The following is a 25713-nucleotide window of genomic DNA, read 5'->3' as shown; positions in this document are numbered from 1 at the left end:
GTATTTTGTTGTAGAGTTTAATACTGTGATATAAGAAGCTTTTTTGCCCAAAAGTTGTATTTGTAATTATTTGTTGGATAAGTTTTTGATCATGAGATCTAGTGTTTCTATTGTACGTGTTTGTTGTTATTTCTCGTGTTTTGTGTTTAAAAGATTATTAGTGATTAAAAGCGTATTATTCCCCACTCCCCATACCGGTTCCATTGGAGCCGGCTGGGCTCGCATATGGCTTCCCGTGAATCTTGAGAATGTGACGTCATCAATCTTGTTCGAACTAGCGTCGAGCTATGGTCGAGGCATTTTATGAAATAACACGGCAAAATAGTGGCTTGTGATATGAAAACTTGTAAAAATAGATGTGAAAAAGAGAATAAACCCAATTGTCGTATTACATTCCATATGTAAGCATCATTTTAAGCTTATTCACGTCGTATAATATGAATCAGTTGTAGAAACATATACTATCACATCGAGCCAACATTGGTCGAATGTAGCGATTCTCAAGTGTACGCATCGTTGTTACTGGGAAGTAAATTATGAAAACTTATAAAAGTGTCTTAACTAAATACGTAAACAAAATATTCGACTCTGAAAATAGAAGAATTTTTTTTTTGCCGAATTTGGACTTCGCAAATTTGTTCATAACGTGGCGAGTAATTTGTGCTCCCATGTAAAAATGTCTATTCATTCAAAAGCAGATTTTACTTTTAAGAACTAAATGGTGATATTATAATGCGAGATGCCTATATAGTGTCAGATTGATTTATTGACGAATCACAGTCACCTTTACCCCCTTCGTTCTTCAACAGTTGATTTTACCCCTCACTTTTAATTTCTAGTCTATATATTCATATGTCTGTGCCATAGAGTCAATTTGTTTACTTTGGTGGACAGCTCATATGGTCACATAGAAATTGTTGTATCTCCCTTACCGTCATGGTGAGAAATTTGATATAAACAGTGTTAGAAAGAAAAACCACCAGGGATTTTATTGCAAAGCCGAATTACATGCAAATTCTCCAACCTTCTGACAGCGTCTTTAACCCTACAGGCTAATTTGTTCACTTTTGGAAACGACTCGTATGGTCTTATAGAAATCGTTTTATCTCCTTTACTGTCATGGTGAGAAATATGATCTTAACAGTGTTAGAAAGAAAAACCACCAGGGATTTTATTGCAAAGCCGAATTACATGCAAATTCTCCGACCTTCTGACAGCGTCTTTAACCCTACAGGCTAATTTGTTCACTTTTGGAAACGACTCGTATGGTCTTATAGAAATCGTTTTATCTCCTTTACTGTCATGGTGAGAAATATGATCTAAACAGTGTTAGAAAGAGAAAGCACCACACTTTATATTTAAATTTAGAAATTAACTACAGAAGAATTTAAATGTGCACTTTTATGAAACCAAAAGATCCAAACGCAATTTTAAAAAAAATTATGAAACTTTGTGAATTGTTTTTATTTGAAAATAGTGAAGTAACAGTAACGTTTGTAATACATTTGTCCAATATAATGCATGTTTTTATATGCGTTTTCGTTATCGGTAATTTTAGTTACTAAAAACGTAAGAAACGTTTTTTTTTTTTTAAATTATGTTTACATTTAAAAATTTTATGTATCGAAAATTATATTTTTATCATTTGAAAGCGTATTTTTATTACCTTCGAAAGCAGATTTTAGTTTTCAGATACATTTAGAAATATTAGATAATTTGGGCAGAGGGATTTCAAGTGATCTTTACCTATGAAATGTTAGGCAGCTGTCTCTCTCCGCAATCATCTTCATCCTTCTAGTTATATCCACAAATAGAAGCACTAATCAAAACAATGCGTTTAAAAAAATCATATTTTTATTTTAGTAAAAACAATATTTTCATTTAAATTTATGTTGCGGTGCGGTGCCTGTGCACCTGTGAAACTGTATAATATATAGAAGAATGTTCTCAGGTACTTATGATATTACTTTATAAATATTGGTTTCCCAGTATGAACGGTTAGTATATGTATTTCATTTTACTTAAACTTGGAATGTAAACAACCTTCCTCACATAAAAACTCCCAGTGTTTCATTAATATTAGAAAAATAAACTTTTGCAGCACCATATTGACAATAAAAAATGCAAATCAACACCTCGGACCAGTCGAACAATATATTTATAGAGAAAAGAAAAGAGACTTAACAAAATGACAAAATATATTATTAAAGAAGGCTACCACCCTGATGTTGATCTCTTAAAAAATAAGTATGTCATCACGCGTCGGCACTGCTCAGACCGACAATTTAAATTATCTTAAAACTATCGTTATTTGATCACATAGAACCTGTACATCATTGTTTATTCGGAATGAAATATCTCGTAATGGTATTGGGTTTGTCTTTTCTGGGGGCGGCTCGAGGCGTCAGGCTCCAGGAGGCTCGCAGCTCCTCCTGCACCTCTGCAGGCAACTCCCCAAACACTTCGGGGTCCACCTCCGAGGGCTGCGGGGGCGCAGACAGGCGCAGGCGGGACAGGCGCAGGTCCCCCACTCCGCGCTCGCAGCCCACACCCGCCCTGCGCACCTTCTTGGGGGATGGCTCCACCTCCCCCTCCCCACTGTCTCCCGCCGGCCCCTCAAGGGTCCCTCCTCCGGGAGAACACTCCATGGAGCCTGGACTCCACTCTGCCTCATTCTCCAGGTTCATCACTGACTGCACCGATACGTCGTTCATCAGGTAGCCCGTCATACTGCCCCGACCCGCTGCTACCTCCTGGAACTTGGTGAAAGCGAGACCGATGAGGGTCAGGTGGAAGGGCTTGGTCAGGTCCACCATCTTGCGGAACAGACGCATGACCAGGTCCAGAAGCTTGTCTTGGGACTCAGGAGAGGCGGGGCGCAACAGGGAGGGGGGCAGGTTGACGTGGCGAGAGGCACGTGCGGGGGTGCGGTGTGGGGTGTGGTGGCGGAGGGTGACTCGCAGGCCTCCCGGCCGACGCTGATCCGCACCCACCAAAGCCAGCAGTCGCCGCAGCAACACTGAGAACTTGTCTCGCACCTCACTCTCCACACTGAGAACTCGGAAACTGTCCTCTAGTCCCACGGAACCTGGTTTGCCACTGGGCTTCACCTCGGATCGGTCCACTCCGAGGCTGAGGTTCTTGAGTTTGGCGGCGATGTCGGTGCTGAAGGTATCCCTGAGCAGGCGAGGCTCGCAGGCCTGAAGTTGAGGGATGGTGTGCAGGCCCAGAGCAGCTAGAGCTTCGGCAGTCTTGGCTCCTATGCCGGGGATGGTGCGCACGGATCCCAGCTCTGCTAGAAGCAAGCCGGCGCGCGCGGACGGCACCATGGTTTGCTGGTCTGGCTTGTTCAGGGGGGTAGCTAGCTTGGCCAGCAGTTTGTTGTGCGCCACCCCCGCACAGCTGGTAATGCAGAGACGCTCGCGTAACTGCGCGCGCATCTCAGCAGCAACCCTAGTCGCCGCCGCCAATCTCTGGGCACAGCCACACTGACACTCTTCTTCCCCCTCGACCACCTCCCCGCCGTACACATGGCCCACTGGCTCCTGTTCGGGTTCCTCCTCCAGACGGGAACTTACGATGCTGGTGACGTCGACGAAGTTCTCGTCCATGCCGAGCTTCTCGACGGGGCAGCCATATGACTGCAGCACGGAGAATATATCGCTGGAAGTCTTCCTGTAGTGTTGCAGGTCCTCCCCCCTGACCAGAACCAGTCCGGGACAGAGCTTGAGTCCTTCCGCAACGGCCATGCACTTCTGTATACCGAAGGACCTGGCTATGTAGTTGCTCGTGACGATGATATTCTTCTGCTGTATGCCCAACGGTCGCGACCTCAATTCCGGATTTCTGACCATCTCCACCTGAGCGTAGAAGCAGTCGATGTCGATGTGAATTATGGAACGATCGTGACTATCTGTTGTTTCATTGCCAAAAACTCGGGTCTCTTTTCTGGCATTCCTGAAAGAAGAACAATGAAAAGTAAAACGGTATTGTACGCAAGTGAAACAGCCGTCAACGAACTTATAAAGCGCCTTAATAATTTACCGATTTTCCATTTTGAAGACATCGAATCGGGCGATACAATGTCTTAGAAACTAACGAATTATTGGCAATATTTGTCGATTCAAAAATAAAATACATTTGCAGATCGACGGCTGCTAACATCACGCCATGCTTAATTTAACCACAGACAAAACTAGATGTCATAGATTGTGAATTTTATTTCATCGTAAAGTACTTACCTCCTTCCCAATATTAGTCATTTGTACCTTAAAAATATGGCATAATTCTGCAAAAATATTATTCTATTTATTTTATTAATAAAAACATGTGTAATTTTGCCACAACAACAGTTTTGTAAATATTTGAGACAAGAGAAGAACTGATAATACTCCTACGTAACAAACGTCAGAAATAATAATGTCTAGGAATGTTAGTGTTAGTAGAGAGAGATAGATATAGTCAAGGATGGTCTCGAGGCTATTTTCTACATCTCGCGTGTTGATATTCTTCTACAAAACAAACCCTGTCTTGACACAACGATGTTGTGAAACGTGCTCGTTCCTGTCGCGTTTCTTTGTGATTATAATTTTTTTGCGGCGTAATTTGTCTATAATAAATGTTATAGAATGCCTTGGTACGTTCCTTGGTCCGAGAACATTAAAAAACGGGCGTGCAGATATCTGTTACAGCGATACTTGGGGCAGTTTCTGGAGGAAAAGTTGACGTTGGATCAGCTGAGTGTGGACTTATACAATGGCACTGGGACTGTCAGTAACCTCAGCCTTGATTGCGAGGTAGAATAACACACCGTTTCTTGTCATTGTTCATTTCTCCTTCTGCGAATCATTATCATTTTAGTTTATTTATATATTCCATTATCACCGTCATTTAGAATAAATGCCTGACATTGCATTATTTACTACTAACGACACCCACAATATTATTGTTTATGCTTGGTTTGGTGACAAAAAAAAACTGTTTTGCACCAAAACAGATCAAATCTAATATGAAACAAAGGTGTCCTGTATAATTCTATCAATCTAGTGTGTTATCAAAAAATTATCTTTGTGTGATGAAAATTTTGTAAAAAAAATCTACCATCCTATCCTTCGTATATATTATACAACTTTTATACTGTAGCATTACCTAACCTAACCTAACCCAACAAAAGGTAAACTTGTCGAATTCCGCTGCATGCAAAGGCTCTTAAAAAAAAACAACACTTGATTTCAACTTAAATATCTAATGGAGACAACTATTTAAGTCGGGGGTTTGAGTGAAAATTCACAAAATAGATTTTTATGGTTATTTTAATAATTTTTGCATATTTCCTAACCTCAAACTTAACTTTGATTGAGAAAAAATGGAACTTTAATGCATCTTTTACCATCTCCCACCATATGTATATATTTATTTACTGTAGTAATTAAGTTAAATAATTTGTTTGCATATTAAGCGTGCAGCGGAATTCAACAAGTTTACCAAAAAAAATATCATACTATTTTTTTATTAAAATTTGAGTTGTCAATAGTCGTGCCTTCACACCGCGCTCCTAGTGTTTGAGGCAGTTCCCAACTAACAAAAATATTACGGTGTAAAGGGCAAACGAAAACATAATCCCCGTATTTATATTTAATGTCCAACGATACTTGCCTGTACTTGTTTAGGTCGGGTGTTGCAGTGTCAGGTTGGAGATAATCAATATAGAGTTGTCAATCTGGCTGTTTTGATGTTCATTGTTCAGCTTTGACCTTAAATTTCTTTCCAGCTGATAAATAACCAAGTAACGAACCTTAAAAGAGTTGTGCAGATAGGATGGATTACCTCTGTCTTGGCATACACTCCTTGCTTCGTATCATATATTATTATTTCAACTATGTCTCCATTATTTGATTCTTGAATGTGCCACGTCTCTCTGGGACATTCCGAACTCTTTCTATTTACCTGTGGTGAGAACGATTTGCTGTATTCGAATACGTTGTATGGAAAACCTATTTAATTTAAAAAATACCTACATGCATCTATTTATTTACTAACCTCTTACAGACAAATCATTTTAAAGATGACATGTTTGAATGTATTTGTGCACACCAATAGTATCTAAAGTTTCAAAAAAAAATTCGAACTAGTTTGGAACGCCCACCCACAATCCCCTCTTATCCTTAGTTACTTTTTTAGGTAATTATTCGGGATCGCTGGCCACGCTTAATACGATTTTTTTTTAATTAAAACTTTTTGATTTACCTTAATTACTATAAAAGGAAACTGATTGGTAAAATTTTTAATTGCGTGCAATGAAAATTGGCTTCCATTGTATGGGATGACAGCCAAAATAATTTCTGTTGATGACATAACATGTTTTCTTATGTTGGTATTCCTTATACCAAAAGGTTATATTATTATAGATTAGGTTAAATAAAATAATAATACCTAAATAAATAATTTATGCTTTTTAGGTAGGCACTATTTTGTTGAAATATTAAATTACATTATGTTTTTTTTTTTAATTTTGTGCTTTTTAATTGCCTGAAGCCGTTCGTTTTCTAGCCATTTATGTAGAATCACACAGTACTCCTCTCCCTAGACGTCTGAAAAGCATTCGACAAAGAAGTCTCATTTATAAAATGTACCTCCTCGGTATCCCCCTGCCAATGCTTTAAGACCGTAAATTTAAAATCAAATTAGATGGAATTTTTTCCACCGTAAGATTGCTAAGAGCTGGTGTCCCTCAAGGCTCTATTCTCTCGCCAGCCCTCTTCAACATCCACTTAAGCGATATCCCACCCCAGTATCTACGACCAATGCACAAAAAAAAAAACAAAAATAGGCAAATTTGCAGTTGACACAAGTCGTGTCGACTTCAGTAAGCGAAATAACCGCAGCACGACGCGTACAAGCCGACGCCTCAGAACTAGAATCATTTTTCAAAAAATGACGAATTAGTATAAATCCCTGAAAAGCGCCCTCTGTGTTTTCTCCCGTAGACGCCCTAAAAGACCACCCAATATTTACGTATTCGGAGAAAACGTCCCTTGGAATAAAAACATTACACAGGAATTTGGAATAGCGACATCAATAATATAAGTTATTTTTTAAATTTTGTGTTGTAAAACTATATCGGGTCTATTATGACTAATCGTTAGGTTTGTTAGTATAGTTTTATCATAATATATTTTATAAAATTCATTTTCTAAAAATGAATTTGGTTCATATTCACAATATGGTACTTTATTACGGCAGTCAATCAAGTTATGTTTAATTACCAAACTCTGGTGAATTATTTTTAAAACTTGATTGTGCCTAAATGTATACTCGGACAGTGCTAATACAGAACATCCCCATATAATATGTTCTATAGTTTCCGGAAAAGCCACACATTTTCTACATAAATCATTAATTTGATTTGAATCTTTGATTTTATTTTTGGTGTTTCTTTATTCATAAAAATTTAAATGATTACATTTTTTGGTTTTCTACAGCCACCATACTAGGCACATGCCCGTATTATGGTAGCCATATTTCTTTCGATTACAATGTTTAAATGATTATATGCTTCCTATAATTTTTAATATTAATGACTCTATCCTGAATGGCAAGCATAAATCCTTCTATTTCTGCGCTCAACTCTCCAATACTCAACCATTTGTTTGAAAATTTGTCAACATACATTTGGTTGAGATTATTGAAGTGTTTTGCGTGAATAATTTTATTTGACCAGGAATTTAATAATTCCTGGTTGGGATTTATAAAAATGTTGGCATTCTCGTCATATAAATTTAAAGGTGTAATGTTTCTATCTGCCTTGCAAATTATTTTGTGCATTTCTGACCTATAAGCTTTCCTATGGAAAAAAGTTCTTAACATTTCTACCTGATTATGTTTCAAAGAAGTTATTTTGACTATACCTCTACCTCCTAAATTTCTAATTAAATTTATTCGTTCAATAGCTGAATTTGGATGATGGCAATTAAAATTTGTTAGCGTAGTTCTAATTAATCGTTCTAAGTTACTAAATCTGTATTGGACCATTTAATTATGCCAAATGAGTACGTTAATAGAGGTATTGCACAAGTATTTATTGCTTTTACTATATTTTTATTTAGATAGATTGCATTTTAAAAAATTTCTAATCCTAGCTTGATATTTTATCCTAATATCATTTTTAATACTAGTATGGTCTAATCTATTTGATTGTGGGTATCCTAAATATTTATAAACCTCATCCCTTTTCATACTAGTAATTTGGAAATTTCTTAATATACTCTCGTCCCCATTTACAATTTTGCCTTTCTCTATATGGATCGTTCTACATTTATTTAAACCAAAAGTCATTTTAATATCATCTGAAAAGTTTTTAACTAACTTGATCATTTTTTCTAAATTTTGTTCAGAATTCGAAAATAATTTTATATCATCCATAAATAATAAATGCGAAATTGTACTGCTCTTCCTTGTATTACCCTTCATTTTTATTCCAAACATGCTTTTAATTAACATTTTAGATAGAGGATTCAATGCTAAGCAAAACCAAAGAGGACTCAATGAGTCTCCTTGAAAAATCCCTCTTTTAATTTAAATGCCCGGTATTACTATTTTCTTACCTTTTAAATTGATAAGTAAATTGGTATTCCAAAAGGACATTATATTTTCCAAAAAGCTAATAATAATGGGGTTAATTTTATATATACTTAATACTTTGATCAGCCACGAATGTGGGACACTATCGAGAGCCTTTTGGTAGTCTATATAGCAAGTATGTAAATTACGCTTTCGAGTTTGAATCTGTTTTAGAATTACAGAATCAATAACTAATTGTTCTTTACATCCCATATGTTTTCTGCAACAACTAATTATATTATTATATTATAATTAAAATAAAATAAATATCTCATTGTTCTGATAAATAATTTAATATGGATACAGGCCCTGAATGAGCTGGGGGAGGCACAGGGTTGGCCCTTGGAGTTTGTGGACGGCTTCGTGAAGCAGGTGGACGTGTCCATTCCCTGGGCCACTCTGCTCAAGGATGACTCCTTTGTGCAGATCAGTGGGCTGGCCATCACAGTCCAGCCTAAGCAGCGGGCCCAGCCTGGTATGTGTTAATTCTTAAATAATACAAATGCATTAATTGATTGATGAGTTATTTTACCCATTCATATTATTATTAACAACGTAAATTTCCTTTGCGAGGAAAATAAATGTCAACTGATGGATGTGTTGAGAAAAATGTCACATTAACAAAATAATCTTTTCAAATCCAGGGATCGAAGGGATAAACCTACCTTCTCATAATATATACTTTACTAGGGGACAATTTATTTTTATTCTGTTTGTGAAATGTAAAGCAAAATTTTTCTCATTTTACATTTGAAACTATGTTGAATTTGTTAAAAAATCAGTGTTGCCATAGTAATGAAATTTTCTAGTTCTATTTTATTCAATTTGTAGACTTTGTAATGTAGACTGTAATAATGAATTTGTTTATATTTCTAGCGGCCTCGATGCTGGAGTCCATGTGGTCCTCCATGACCTCGTCTATGCAGCTGGCGGCGGAGTGCCTGCAGCAGGGGGAGACAGAAGGGGAGGGCCCCACCCCACCCCAACCCGTGGAGGGGATAGAGCTCTTTGCACAGACCATAGACTCCAGTAGGTTATTTTTTCATAGTACCTCTTGGTATCTATCTCTAGAAAGTTATTTTTTCATAGTTCCCCTGGGTAGGTAGTCTGCTCTAGTAAGTTATTTTTTCATAGTTCCCCTGGGTAGGTAGTCTGCTCTAGTAAGTTATTTTTTCATAGTTCCCCTGGGTAGGTAGTCTGCTCTAGTAAGTTATTTTTTCATAGTACCTCTGGGTAGGTAATCTGCTCTAGAAAGTTATTTTTTCATAGTATTGGCGCATTCTCACCTGATCTGTTCTATGAGTCTTTATGGTTAGTACGTATTATGTATCATCTCTAAATAGTAAAAAATAAAGTCGCTATCCGTGTCTATCTGTATGTGCGCTTAGTACTTCTAATCTATGCAACGGATTTTTATAGGGTTTTCACTATCACTTAGAGAATTTCTCCCGGATGGTTTACATATATGTATATTATATTTATAGAAAGTAGAGAAAAGTCGATGATTTATAATCAAGACGTAAAAATATATTTTCGGGCACTACATTGTTACCTCATGAGATATATCATAATAATGTACTACGGAATTGCATATCTTAAAATGGCCTACAGAAAAGTTCGTTATGATAAATGTCTATCTCCTAAGGATAACCCTTAGCAACGCCGGGTACGTCAGCTAGTTATTCCATAAAGAAGCCTGTTCTCACGGATCTGGAGTTGAGATGCGAGTTGCGAGTTCGTGGATCTTCCTATGTTCGTCGAGGCTGATGCTCGACATTGTGCGGGCGGAGGCTTCTGACGATGCGCGAGGCCGGAGACATAAATCGGTCTTGGACGGCGGACACGGCGAAAGACCGTTAATTATTACGTCTTATTTATCCTTCCAGTTCTATGCCGAGTGAAAGTCAGATTCTCCGACACTAAGATTCGGATGGAGCATCTTCCTAAAGACAGTCACACAGGTGTTGCTCTGGAGATTCATATTAAAAAGTAAGCATATTCACTTATTTAAATTTTAATGTAAACTCCTGATTATTACGAGTACCATTTTAAGAACATTTTAACCTGGTGTACTAATTTGGAATCAGATCAAATTTTACAAATTTATTTTTTCTAAATTATTATGGGACCGGTGTGTGTACATTAGGGTGTCCCAGGACATAAGGAAGAATTTTTTTTCATGAATTTAAATATGCATACCCTCTTATTTTATTCCATTTGATCCCAATAACTCATATAATAAATATTATTTTGATTAAACACCGGCAACCCGTGCCGACTTGATGCCAAACATATGGTACAGAGTTAATATGGAAGGATTTTCAACTTTCATTTTTGTCGGATTAATAAAATTTAAAAATGCACAAATGTTCAATTATGAAGGATTTTATATTTAAAAATGGTTTATTGATTAAATTTTTTCTTCATAGTTTGTTTTTTACAGTCAGGATAAATCTTCCGGTGGTCCTGAAAACGAGGAAACAAAAATTATTTTTGTTTCCTCTTCGACCGTGAGATTAAGCCATAAAAATCTTGCATTAACTTAACAGTTATTTCAGCTGTATCATTCACTACCTCAGCGGTGACACCTTCTTTCTGACTTTTTGATACGAAGCATTATTTGACCACATCGTAGGGAATTCGTTAAGAAAACTTGCATCTGTTTTCAGACGATCAAACAAATACTTGCTCTTGACTGAAATGAAGTCGTAAATATTTTTCTCTGAAACAAAAGTCACTAAATTATGATATGAACAAAAACCTCAATACAAAACATAAATTAAACTACTTAATAAACTTACCATACAATTTACCATCAAGATCTTCCTTCGATGGGATGTAACGTTTGTCATGGGTTGATAAATTTTTTTTTTTGATATTTCGAGCATTTTTATTTTTGTTTTTTGATCCACAGCGTCGTCAAACAGCGATAAAATAGATCCTTCATCGGTCAAATACCATAACTGCTTAATGAACAGAAATAAAGCTGCCATAGAGATGTTTTCATCAATTTTTTCTTAAGCCTTCATCGATTTCAAAAAGCACAAGTCCTGGTAAGGTGCTTTAACTGCTATAATACATTGTAACCATGGTTTGACATAGGATGTTACTATGAACAGGCAAACGTCTAAAAGTGCCGCCTTATCCTTACCGGTAATTTTAAATTGCGCACAAATTAATGATAGTTTCAAAGAATAAAGCGCCTTTGTCATCCATCGAGCACCTGGAGGCCGAATCTTAAATTTTCTCGCTGTATCTCCTCCTAAAACTATCACACAGAGCTCTAAAAACTCTCAATAGTCATCTCCAAGTATTTTTGTTAAAAGTCAAGCAAATCATCGATTTCGGAAGCGGTTAGGTGCAATGTGAAATTTTCTGTGTAGCACTGAATTTTATCGGGATCAACATTTTTACAGTTATCTTGAAACTTTTTGAATAGTGGTATGTCAGGGCTTGTAGTCACTTGACTGATTTTTACTTCAAACACAGCTTTTAATACCAACTATGGCTATATTTGGTATATATTGACAGTTAAATTCACTTTCCGGATATTGTCGAACAAAACTTCAAGAACTTGTCCATTAGATGGCAGTTTAGAACCCGATATTTGGTGTTTTACGACTCCTATTAAAAATATACTCTTTTTAGAAGTGCGTAAATCTAACAACATCTTGCCTGAACGAGTGATTTTCGTTTACTAACAAAATAGCAAGTTACTACAAGCTCATCAACACGATTGCTCGCTGGCGTCTTAATGTACAAGTACTGACATCTTTCGATGCAAGTCGGCACGGGTTGCAGTTGTCCAAAGAAAACGAAAAAAAATTTATAAGTGTTTTGTCATTATTAAAACAAAATTAGAGGGTATGCGTTCAAAAATAACAACTTTAATTTTTTTGGGACACCCTTGTGTACATATATCACTATCTAACGAAATCTTTTTTCTTACAGTATTGATTATCTAGATGAGGCTGGATCAGATCCTCCCACAGAATCCCTTGACTCTGATAAAAATAAGACGTACATCATCTCTACTTTCACCACCAAAAAGATAGCATTCGAAGGCGTTACTTTCCACACTGACGAATTTCCCTCCAAGGCCAGGACTTTCTCCCGGTCTATGCTGGTAGAATCTTCACAACACGCATCTGTTGATATGGTGAAAAACAAAGAAGAATATAGTGATAATATTCAGAGAAATTTAGGAGAAGGTAGCTTATATGAGTCTTACAATACTATGTATACTAGTGCTGAAGATAAGTCAACGTGGGACAGTCGACACGGTGGAATGTTCACTAGTGCAGAAGAAAAGTCAAAGTGGGGTAGTCCTCCAGGTGGAATGTTTGAAGACGATCAATCAAAGTGGAGCAGTCAATCTGCCGGGGTGTTCATTAGTCCAGAAGAAAAATCTAAGTGGGGAACTCCCACTTCAGAAGATAAATCAACTTGGCGAACTCACACTCCCGAAGATAAATCCAAGTGGGACAGTCAATCTACCGGAAAGTGGGGAAGTCCCGGCGGAATGTTCACAAGTTCAGATGATAAGACAAACTGGGGCAGTGCTGGTCAGTTCACTAATTTGGAAGATAAATCGAGGTCTGAAATAGAAGCCGGTCTGAGTAATCTTTCTCTGGCTTCAGAGCCGATACTTTTTGGTCGACTGGCCGGCAGACAGGAAATGAGGATCCGGATGAAGCAGTCCTCGGAGGCTGCTGGTCCCAAGGTAGACTTCCAGCTGACCCTGGGATCCATGACGATCTTCCTTAGTCCCAGGCAGTTCCATATTCTGATGGAGCTGGCTGAAGGGTTAGCTTCCCCACACCTAGAAGATAATAGGTAATTACATTTTTATATAATTTAAGATCAATAGTCTCAATAGTTTTTTATGCTTTTAAGTGATAATTACAAGAACTGCTCTGTCTGTACATATAACCACCCAGTTGGGCTGTAGGAAGTGATATTTAGTATATAATGCCAAAAATCTTGTAAACTCACTGTAGGTTACATATTATATGCTGTTTTACATAAGAACAAGTTTATTATAAACGTAGCTTCAAATGGACTCACCCAGATGTATCGTCTTAGCCTGTGTCTATGTATTCTTGACACCATACACCAAGCATGGTTTATTCTGCAGCAATGTCCCATTACGCCACCCGGGACTAGAGTGCAAGCCCATGCGGCCCGTTGACTACGAGAGGGTGGAAGCGCAGCTGATGGGCGGGCTGGCTGCAGCCGGAGGGGCCCATGGACTGGGGCACCACCACGGCTGGAGTACCACCAACATGGGTAACACCGCTAATCTATCCAATGTCACTGAAAACTATATGTACAAGCTTTTTGTTCTTCATGAGATATTGCGGCCACTGTTGTTCGTTGGTCTGCACAAATTTTCCTGTTGACTCGAATATCATTTCTTGCGAAGGGGTGTACCACCACCCATTTCTTGAGACTGCCAAGGGGTTCCTCTATGTTCCTCTTTTTTTTTGTGTGAATACCACACTAGAGTACCTACTGCTTCCAACCGTCTGCAGCTTGTGAGTCCCTAATTGGGGTATGTTGTGAAGCTGAAGCTAGAAAGTAGCTGGCTATTCAGATCCCGTCACCAAACGCAGCTAAAGCCATTTCAAGCAACGTTTCAATTCTGAATGGTTGCCTAACACCGTGGCGAACTGAGAGTATCTTCCACTCTGGAATATTGAAGACCAAATCAGCACAGATTGTTTTATCTTCCTGTAGGACTTCCTAGCTTGGAAGACCAACCTCGCAATATTTCTCCTGGTGGGGAGGGTTTTTATCAATGTTGAACTTAATCAATCAACAAAGAGAGATTTAAAATAGAAATCCTTACAGTTATTCTTGAAAGAAACTCACTCATTGGCGCAAATTTCAATTCTGCTTGCAAAACTTTTGTAATACATAACAGTTTAATGTTTTTTTTTTTTTTTTTTTTGTTATTTCCAAATTAATGTTGGTGTATTTAAATTTAACTGTAATATGTATTTCCAGAAGACAGTGACAACGAAGAAGAGGAGCACTTCCTACCGCTGCGGCGCCGCGAGGATTCGGTCAGCGGAGCTGGCACCGGGGGCCAGGGTTGGGACAGCATGGCCTCCTCCTTCAGCAGCAGTGTTGGCTCCAACGCCAGCAGTCTGGGATCCATGGCCACAAATAGCAACACCAATAGGACTAGGAAAAGAGGTTAAGAAGTTACCATACTATATCATCATCATTCGGTGTCGTCTTTGAGGTTGGAGTGTTTCACAGAAATTCAAATGTAGCATTGTCGTCAAACGGCCGATATTTGAAAGGTTCCCGTTCAACGTCGATTTTAGGTCCCTTTCAACTTTCTAATAAATTGTGAATAGCTGACAGTCATATTTTTTTTTTAAATTCATTTATTAGGACACAAAAAATAAATCTATTTTTTTATCTACCGCATTCAAAAAGCATGTAGCTCTCCCCACAGGTGAGTTCATAAATAAATTAGTGCGGCTTGCTCTACTATATAGAAGATTGTGATGACGTCCTCGAGAGTGAGACTCCGGTACAAGAAAATTTAATTGGGCCAGTATCTCATTATTAGATAAGTGACCGTTTATTAGTTGAAAAAAATATTTAAGCAAAGCAATACCTCTACGTGTCTCTAGGGAGTGGTAATTGGTCATGCCTAATATATAAATCGATGGGTAAAGCCAAGGGTAACGTCCATAGAGCCGCGAGAATAAAAACCTTAAAAAAAATTTATGGACTCTTTCAATGCGTAAAGTGTATGTTAATTCATGTGGAGCCCAGATGATCGAGTTTGATTCAAGTACACTTAGGACTAGTGTGTTATATAATAATGTCAGTGTTTTTGTGTTACGAAACGGATATGAGTTTCTAATTACGAAGCCAAGAAGCCCGTATGCTCTGCTTATTAAATCATCGATGTGTTGGTGAAAAGTTAGTTTGCTGTCGTAAATAACTCCTAGATCTTTGATTTGGTTTAAGTGTTGGAGAATAATTTCATTGATTGTATATTCAAATACATGCGGTTTCTTTGATCTTGTATACGAGACGATATTGCACTTGGGTGTACTGAAGTTCAAGCCATTTATTAACCCCACACAGGAGGCCCTGAGGAAAATAATTTCCCTCGGGGCCTATGTCATCTTTTGGGATGCTGTGGGGGGGGGGGGTCTTTTTTAAGGATAGGAAGGAGAGGAAGTTTTGGGATGGTAAAAGGTATGAGGATTGGGTAGGGTATGCGATGAGTCGAGAGTCCCGTGGCACTAGCTGCATGGCATGCCAGATGGCTCTCCCTATCTGGCAAGCCACTTGGGGTGACCTATGGCAGGGGTGTTGGTTATCATATAAATGGTTCCCGGGGCAGCCGTACCCAAACCTGCCTCCCAAATTGTAAATGACGCAGATTAATAAAAAAATGGCGCTGATTTCATGACAATTTTCCTGTCGAATTTCTGTGAAACAACCCAACCTAATTAGTATTTTTCAAAGATATTAGAAGAACGAGATATGCTATGTTGGCCGCCGGACCGTAGGCGGAGTACTACCTAATTAGGGTACTTTGAATACTATCGGAACGTGTACGCACAGAAATCTGTTCTATATTATTATTAGTGCGGATACCTTATCGTAAGCGAAGGTGTGCAGTAGTATTGGTGAACAAAACCGGCGACACTGGGCAAAACAATTCCACACAGTATGAACTGCTCATAGCACATCTCGTTCTTCTAATATCTTTGGTATTTTCATTATAAAATCCATCCACATCTATTTTTGCTTTCTGCCCATTGGTCTTTTGGACATTGCAACAATATTTATTTGTTCCAGGTTCCCATACGGTTGAAGGAGACCCATCAGCAGAAGTGTCACAAGTCCATATAAGGATTGCTTCGTTGGCTTGCATTCTGCTACACGAGGTAATCCATTTATTGATTTGAGTATAATGATCGCCATTGCTTTGCAATACATGCGTGGCTTTTAAATAGGCCTTTTTTTGTATGAAAAACACACACCTTGCGTGAAAACTCATTTTGTGATAACTGTAGGCTTTGCTGTGTTATTTATTAGTATTTATCCATCGCACTGTTACAGGACTCTGGAATTCCAGGGTTCAAATTGCCGAAATAAGATTTTTAAGAGAAATGGGAGGATTTACAAAATGATATTGAATAAGAAGTAAACTGGAATATCCTGGTGGTGTACGGACTCTGCACCAAATTAATATGCTGGAACAAAACCAGAAGAAATTCCTTAGATATGTCTATATGCAAATGCATGGAATTTATCCGAGGTTCATGGCTGAAGTTTTCAGGCACGTATAAACCATAGCATTCCAAGAGGAATGGGTTATCAATAGCGTTTTGAATTATATTCAATCTAAGTATTTCGAGATTTGCATAACTTCTGGTTTCTAGACTAAATCTATTTGTTGCCTCAAATTCCTTAGGTATGTCTATATGCAAACGCAAGGAATTTATCCGAGGTTCATGCACCATATGGACTTACTTGTTTTAGCACAGCATAGCATGACAAGAATGATGCTATTGAACAAAATTTCCGTAAAAGTGTATATATTTAATTTCTCTTAGAATAACCTTAAAAACTTTTTTGTATAACTGTCTTCCCAAATGTAAAGAATGTCAAAATAAGAAATCTTGTACCACAACTGGATAATTATCTGTCACACCGGACGCCCCAAACAATACCATAGGCTGTGCGGGCAAAGGCTGGGTCTGCTGTGGGCGGAGGCTGCGGAAGTAGTGCAGGACACTACTTCCGCGGCCTGGAGGGGCTTGTCGATGCTATGGAACCCGAATAGGACAAGGGAAATAAGTTATACATGTGTTCACTATTTCAGGATATCCTCACGCTGTCCGCCTCTATGAATGGAGAGTGCCTGGCCGCCTCCAGCGTAAAGCAGATGAAGTTGGTCTCCGAGGAGTTCTTCTCTAAGATGGGCCTCTTCGCTATTAGCTACGGCAGCAAGGACCTCGAGGAAGCCAGCAAGGCCTTTGATGACGCCGTAACCTTCAATCATCTGAGGTAAAATTCATATTTGATCATTCAAACACATTTTTTCACAGTTCTCACATTCACATAGATATCAGAAACGTGGGAGATGTGCCATAAACCATTATTAGTCTGAAATCGCGTGCATAAAAGTGTTGCCAACATCGTTTACCCACACTACTGCGAATCGCTTCCATGCACAGCGGCACCCACCTTTGTTTCTACCTCACACCAAACAAATAATTTTCATTGACTCCGCCACTTTGATTGTCTGTGCATTTTGATTGTAGCTACCTTTCTGTTAACTATATAATCATTCCTCGGAAATGAGCTGCCCCAGGATATGTGGATGCTCTAAAAAGGTTATTTCTATTTCTACTAGTAGTTGATATCAGACATCGCCAGTGATTCAACACTCTTGAAAATTTATTATCTATACTATTAAAATATATGGAATTAACATTAAATCAACTTGCCTTATTCTTTGAAAGTCAATGCATATTTAAAGCCTAATCTAATGATAAAAAATAATAAGGAAGCAAAAAGGAGTAACATTAACAATCATACAATCAGATAGGGTGAAAATATCTTATAAAGTTTTCCAAGGAACGTAAGCACAAGAGTCCCAACTGCTCTCAACCGTCTGGAGCCTGTGAGACTGTGACATCCCCAATCGGGGTATGTTGTGAGGCTGAAGGTAGCAGGGAGGGGAAGTACCTGGCTATTTAGATTTGGTCACCAAACATGGCCAAAGCCATTTCAAGCAAAGTTTCAATTCTGAATGGTGGTCTTACACCAGGGCGATACTGAAAGTATCTTCCACTCTAATTTAGGATAAATTGCACCATTTTTTCATTTCTGTCTTCAAGGGACTGAAAAAACAGTACTACTTATGAAAACTTCTTATTTGAAAACCTTATTTATATTTATTTTTTTATTAATTTAAACGCCCTTATAAGGGAGTTTCACTGCTTATTCATCATGACAAATATATATTTTTTATTTATATTACAAGATAATACATTACATAATGATAACAAATTTATAATGTATTATTCCCAGTGAGTTTACAAAACTCATTTCGGGAAAGACAACATTAGATTAAAGACAAGACAACATAAATACATTAAAATAAATAAACGCAGAAGTTATTTTGGAGTTCCAAAGGAAGAATGTGTCAGTCATTAATAAAACTGCTGAGGAAATAGTTTTTAAGAGCTTTTGCCAATGTTTTTTTGTTCGTTGCCGGAAGTTTTAGATTACTAGGTAATGCATTGTATTGCTTCTGTGCAATGTATTGTAAGGAGTTAATTCCAAATTTAGTCGTGGAAGTAGATGACGATAAGTGTATTTGATTTTGTGATCGTGTTTTGTGCTGGTGTATGTCTGAATTAAAGACTGATTTAGTGTTAGTGTGAGGAGTGTTGAATTATTTGTAGAATGGCAGTTGTGATGTTATACTTTGGCAGAATCGTAAATAAAATATTTGGATGGATTTCAGACTCATAGCGGCCCCCCTGGTGCTAGAGGCAACGGAGAAGACCAGCAACAGCGGCTCCTGCCTCTCGGGGCACCTGACCATGGCCCGCGTCCAGCTCACGGAGTGCCTGCGCACCATGAAGGCATCCAGTCCCTCCTTGCTGACTATCCCGTTGCTGATGTTTGCTTCCCCAGGCTAGTAAAACTCTCTTTTAAGATTCTCTAAGGGACAGGGTACTTCTTAACTTTCATTGTAATACGATACGATAAGTTTTTTTGGAAAAAAAGTTTGATTTTATTTATTTGTTTTTATGTATTTTACAATGCACATTAGCTATTAGGAAATATAATGTCATGTTATTTTTTTTTAATGATAAACTAATGTTTATAAGACAAGGTTTTTATGCATAGCACAAAGGATAACAAATAATTATAAGCAATAATTAGTCGCCTGAAATATCAATACAAATTGAAAATATCTCCCGAGTAAAAATAAATGCTGCCGACGGGAATTGAACCCGTGCCTTCTGATGACCAGAGGCGGTCCCTGCCTTAGTGCATTTGTGCACTGCACTGCCAAACATCGATATACGTCAGAAATGTAAAATCGTATATCCACTTACGAAGAATTCCCGCCAGATCATTATAATATTCTTACCAATCAAAGTTTGTACTAGACTCTCGCACATGCGAAAAACAATGTAATAGAGGTATCAACCCGTGCATATTTCGCTTTGCCGAGGCATGCCATGTACCTTCTATAGGCACTATCTCTAGAGGCCGGAACCGTGAAATGAGCGAGACAGGTAGAGACCCATAACGTCTGTTGATGTGTTAGAGCAGTGGAGATAGAAGGTGGTCGGTGCATTATCGGCGCATGCGCCGAAACATCCTGATCTTTATCAAATACCTTAAACATGCGTAAAACGTTTGGAATGCATTAGTTAGGATTGACAGATTTTGAACTAATTAACAATGTTATAATATTCTAGCGTTACCGGCGCAATCTACATATCTGCAAACTTGACAGTATTCACTATTCAGTATTGGCGATTGACGCGACGTTTTAACGGTTTTTGCGAGTTTTGCTCTGCCAAAAGCTTTTTAAAAATGAGTGCTAATGAAAACATTGCGGTTAACATTGATTGTATCAAAAGTAACCGAAGTTCATTTAATCCCAACAAACTAGAGATGATTTTGCGATTGCTGACGGAGCAATATCAATTTTACAATTATTTTACAAATTAATGTAACTTGGTGGAGTGTTTTAGTGAAATAGTGACACTGTTAAAAATAATTTGTACTATTCCGATGACAACTGTCGAGTGCGAAAGGTGTTTTTCTACGTTTTTTTTTATTTTTTTATTTTTTTTTTTATTATAAATTTTTAAAGATACAGGTATATGCAGTCCCACAAAGCTGTCACACATGACGGCTTGTCTGTAGGTTCTACAAATAATATGTATAAACATTTTTAATTTTTAATACATGTATGACACAAAATTATACAATAAACAATATCACAAAATAATATATATCAAAGTACCTACCTATATACAAATTATTTAGGCAGGTACGTTGAGATGTTCAGGAATACATCAATAATAATGTTCAGAGATACATTGATTCGTCGCTTATTAGCCAACGCTTAGTGTTTTTGGGGCAGGGTCTCTCATTATTCTGAGGTTTAAAAGAATTATTAAATTTATTGAAAATCTCTGGTATTAAATATTTAAGCGTTCGGCTTCCATACTTATTTGTTACTCTTGGAATAATGAGGCCCTTATTTTCAGTGAATCTTGTTGTGTGATTATGCACCGGTTGCTTTTTATATTTGCTATCTCCCTCATTATCCATTATAATAATGTACCAAAGAAGACCCTTTATTGGAAGTAGGCCCTCAGAACCATACAGTAGTTTTAGATTACTTCTTTGTCTGTAGATATTCGGTGGTACAATTTTTTTTATTATAGTAATTTGTAAGTTTTGTATATATTTAATATAAATATTGCTTGAGTGCCCCCAAGTTCGTATGCCATATCTGAGTATGGATTCGACCATAGAAAAATAAATTATTTTAAGAGTACAATGAGGCAAAACAAATTTCAGTTTATAAAAATTACTTGCAAAAGATCGGAGCTGGTTACAGATTTTAGCCACTTGTTTATCCCATTTAAATTTATTGTCTACTATTAGTCCCAGATAAGTATATTCGTTAGTAAAGTCAATTGTTTCACAGTGGCAAATATTTTCAATTTTTCTATGAATACATTCAGAATTATGAGCAATTATTTTGGGTATATTCCATATTCCCAGGCTTGGTGATTTTACATACATACATTTTGTTTTTTTAACATTAATAATTAAACCAACATCATGAGCCCATTTAAGTAGCTCGTTAAAGTCACTTTGCAATTGTTGAATAGCTATGATAGGATTTTCATTGGATACTACAAGTGCAGTATCGTCAGCAAAAATGAATCTAAAGGCCTTTTTAAAGAGTTTTGACATAACAATAACATATATAATGTACAATTTTGGACCTAAAATTGATCCTTGCGGTACTCCTGATTTAATATGTCTTCCTTTACTCATATCATTTAAAATCTTTACGTTCATTTTTCTATTAGTTAAGTAGTTTTTAAAGAATGAGAGGAGCTTACCCCGGATTCCAATGTTTTCAAGAACCTTAATTAATTGTATATGGCTGAGAGTGTCAAAAGCTTTTGAGTAGTCAATAAAAAGCACCAGTACATGTTTTTTAGAATTAAGTTGAGAATTTATAAAATCAGAAAATTTTTCCAGCAATTTATCACAACTTTTTTTTTTCTGGAACCCGTACTGGCATTCATCTATAATATTCAAATTATTCAAATATTTATCTAAATTTATCGAAATATATTTTTCTAAAATTTTTTCTAGTGCCGGGAGAATAGAAATTGGCCTGTAATTGTTAATTTCGGAGTGATCTCCATTTTTGAAAATAGGTCTTACAATGCTATTTTTTAATTCATCGGGGATGAGGCTGGTATCGATTATTCTGTTGATAAAGTGAGCAATAACAGGGCTAAGTAATTTGACATGTTTTTTTAAATCAAACATACGAATTAGATATATGCCCGGTGACTTTGAATTTTTCATACCTCCGATAATATATTCAATTTGCTTAGCATTAGCTCTAGGTAAGTACATTGAATGCGGTAGGGATTCTTGCAAGTGATTAGACGCTCGGAAATCACATTCATGTAACAACTTATTAACTCCTTCATCAAAAAAGTTAGCAAAATTTTCTGCCACTGCATCAGAAGATTGTGACTTTAGGAAATATTTAGATAAGACTTCATCGCAACCAGATTTATTTTTCCTACCCAAAATTGTATTAATTTCATTCCATGTTTTTTTAATGTCCTTGAAACAGTGATTAAATTTGTTATTATAGTATGCCTTTTTTGTGTTTAATATTTGTTTATTAAGTTTATTTCTATATTTTTTGAAAGAGATTTCATATTTTTTATTATTAGGCGTGTTTTTCCACTTTTTCCACATGGCATCTCGTATTAGAATACTTTCAGCGAGACTGTCATTCATCCAAGTTTTTTGGTTATTTCGAAATTTTTTTGTTTTTAATTTTGTAAAGGTACTTTTTTCATAAATATTTTTAAAAATCGATTGAAATCGTTGAAACGTGTAAAAACATTTCTGAGGAATACTATGTCCCAAGATCGTCTCAATGCTTTATCAATGATGAGCATCGAAAAAAGTTTGATCTCGTCTATACCAGACTTTAATAATCTTGTAATTGAAGAATTTTCTCAAATGAAAGAGCGACGAATGGATTTTCTCTACAAATGAATTATTTGTACTGGGTATATTTTCCTATTTTACATGTTACCATTATTTGTGAAATGCGCTGGTGGCAAATTCTGTCACGAGCCGCCTCTGCTGATGACCGGTCAGACGCTCTGGACCACTGAGCCCCGTCGGCTTATTTCCAACACGCCAAATAATTCAATATGTACTAGTACTTCAATCAACAATTACTGCTTATTATATATTTTTTTTCCACCTGTAAACAACCAACTTTATTTTTGTAGGGAAGGCTTTGTTAGTGCTAAATTTCCCACTAGATGGCGTCGAGACATATTATATCTACATTTGTTGGTGAAATATTTTGACTTGTCAGATATTATTATTTTTTTTTTAATGGTAAACTAATGTTTAGAAAGACAAAATTAATGCGCTTGAAAGAAAATACTACACACATATTGTGTCAACTTCGGCAAGTAAAATAGTCTGTAAGAATAAATTTCAAAGTTTTTTGTGTTGTTTTCTCTTTCTATCCCAAATAAATTTTTAATTTGCTGTTGCATTTGAAGACGAAATGGGTTGATATTTATAAAAATATTTTTTATTATATTACTTGGAATCGCCACAATTTTAAAAATATTTTTAGTGGTTGTAAAAATATGTGTTTTAGGAATACCTAAAATACTGATTTATTATTAAATGTATTTACGGAGAAATGGAAGATTTAAAGACCAATGGTCACGGGCGGGTTAAGTGATGGAAATTTTGCAAAAAATTGTATGAAACTGAATAAAATGTAAAAGCTAGGAGTTGAAAATTTATCAAATACCCACGCATTTTTCTATTGAAATAAAAAGCATTACTATAAATATAATGTAAAACCCCATTATTTTCAAATCTAATGTGCTTTATTTTCAAATAATGATTTCCAAAATAACAAAAAAAAATAACTCGATAAAGTAGTGAATCCTCACACTTTTAAAAAAAAAAATCTGAAACAACTTTACATTTTACTCGGAGTGTAAATAAAATTATTTAAAAATCATTTAATTTTTTTGTGTAAATTTACAGATTCAAAACCGGCACAGACTTCTGATGGTTATGACTCAAGCTATGTTCACCCTATGTCCAAAACTCCGGATGTAAAAATTTACTTCAAAAACACCCAGAGGGCCATCCGAGTTTCCGGTGAAAGAAAATATATACAGCCGAAGACGGAAATTACGTGAGTCAAGTTGCAGAAAATTACTAAAAAATGTATTAGTCTAACCTGTTCTTTATGCAATTATCAATATTATGTTGTTTTTTACATTAACCCCACACAGGAGACCCTGAGGAAAGTAATTTCCCTCATGGCCTATATTATATTGGGGATGCTGTGTGGAGGGTCTTATTAAGGGAAGGAAGGAGAGGAAGTTTTGAGAAGGAAAAAGGTATGAAGGGTGGATGGACGAATGTTCTATCCCTCCCAAGACCTAGACAATCCTTACCCCATGAACCCGAGCACCCTTGCTAAGTCACCAAGCGTAGCGAACCACTCGGGGTGAACTATGGCTGGGGTTTTGGTTATCCAATAAATGGTTCCCGGGGCGGCGGTACCCAAACCCGCCTCCCAAGTTGTACTTTTATACGGAATCGAGAAACTTAATATTCTCTCTGGGATCTTTTTGTACCCTAGAATAAAACTGTCTTATGTTTTTAGTGGTTACCAGATAACTTGTGGCAGCGTGGGTATGTGCGTATGAGAGCTATGCTTATTTGTAATTTACGGTGGCTGCCCGAACCATAAATTGTGTTCAGGAGATGGGAGATTGAAATGAGTATCTGCACAATTAATTAAATTTTACAGAACGCGGAGACGGTGGCAGAAAGAGTAGAGAGAGTGGCGGTAGGATCGAAGGTTGAAACAGGAATGGAGATTTCTCTTCTCATGCTCGCTTGCGTCTAGCGGCGGATTAATTCACGATAGTATTGCCACATGTGGGAGGAAATAAAGTAGTCCCACAAACTCATCAAAATGACAATTCAATACACCTTTAAAAGGTGATTTAAATTAATTATTATTATTCATTAAAAGTGATGAAACAAAATTAGGTTATGTAGGTTAGGTTTATAATTTAGTTTTTTTCGTTGCTCTAAATTAATCACTTTTTGAAGGTGTGTTGAATTGTCATTGTGTTATGATGGAACCCTTTATACTTATTGGCTTTTGAAGAAAAGCCAATAAGTATAAACATTTATAGATGAGACTTTCACAAAGCATTAATTTTGTTGCAAAGGATGTATTTATCATAACCTGAATAATATACCAATCGAATTATTCCTTGAAAGATAATATTATTTAACTAAGGGTTGATTTAACATACTCATCTCCTTCTTCCTTTGGCGTACACACTGAGCAGATGATCCCAACACATAAGACGTTTCGACTTCTCGATCCCAGACAGAAGAGTGACTGTGGCAGGCGGGCTTGTTTTTTATACAAATCTACAGTTTTTTACACACCCGACCTTCAAAACAGGAGTAAAGTTGTAGCAATATTTTTACCAATATTATTAATACTCTAAAAGGGAACTCAATGTTACATGTGGGTAGAATATTGTGTGCACCAGTTAAATAAAACTCTAATAACAACTTTATCATTTATTATGTAAACTGTAACCACACATATTGCTCTAGAAAAATAATATTTAGCATGAGACTCAATATAATAGTAATAATACTCAAGGCGTGTCGAGTTAGAAATTAACCTCGATAGATGACATAAAATGCAAGTCCTGACAGTTGAAT

At 36.8% G+C, this 25713-nt stretch overlaps 2 protein-coding genes across 2 annotated transcripts in view; one reads left to right on the top strand and one right to left on the bottom strand.

Moving 5' to 3' along the window:
* Window positions 1-2139: 2139 nt before the first annotated feature.
* Window positions 2140-4247, bottom strand: PolI (DNA polymerase iota). The gene is made up of 2 exons (XM_089640999.1): window positions 4045-4247; window positions 2140-3957 (listed from the first exon to the last, which is right to left on the bottom strand). Exons 1-2 carry the CDS (start codon window positions 4053-4055, stop codon window positions 2334-2336), a joined length of 1635 nt encoding a protein of 544 aa, XP_089497125.1. The 5' UTR covers window positions 4056-4247; the 3' UTR covers window positions 2140-2333.
* A 135-nt stretch (window positions 4248-4382) lies between these two features.
* The window catches only part of Atg2 (Autophagy-related 2), a 53880-nt gene continuing 32549 nt past the window's right edge, over window positions 4383-25713 (top strand). The window contains exons 1-11 of the mRNA XM_089641000.1: window positions 4383-4796; window positions 8926-9094; window positions 9496-9648; window positions 10506-10608; window positions 12571-13455; window positions 13757-13908; window positions 14629-14820; window positions 16456-16544; window positions 17486-17670; window positions 19139-19311; window positions 23995-24148. Coding sequence (XP_089497126.1) covers window positions 4629-4796; window positions 8926-9094; window positions 9496-9648; window positions 10506-10608; window positions 12571-13455; window positions 13757-13908; window positions 14629-14820; window positions 16456-16544; window positions 17486-17670; window positions 19139-19311; window positions 23995-24148 — 2423 coding nt within the window. The 5' untranslated portion in view covers window positions 4383-4628. The remainder of the gene's footprint in view (window positions 4797-8925; window positions 9095-9495; window positions 9649-10505; window positions 10609-12570; window positions 13456-13756; window positions 13909-14628; window positions 14821-16455; window positions 16545-17485; window positions 17671-19138; window positions 19312-23994; window positions 24149-25713) is intronic.

Source organism: Hesperophylax consimilis, chromosome 16 (assembly GCF_061612785.1).
Source record: "Hesperophylax consimilis isolate HC1 chromosome 16, BYU_Hcon_1.0, whole genome shotgun sequence".
Taxonomy (NCBI): Eukaryota; Metazoa; Arthropoda; class Insecta; order Trichoptera; family Limnephilidae; genus Hesperophylax; species Hesperophylax consimilis.
This window is presented reverse-complemented; position numbering and strand designations above follow the sequence as displayed.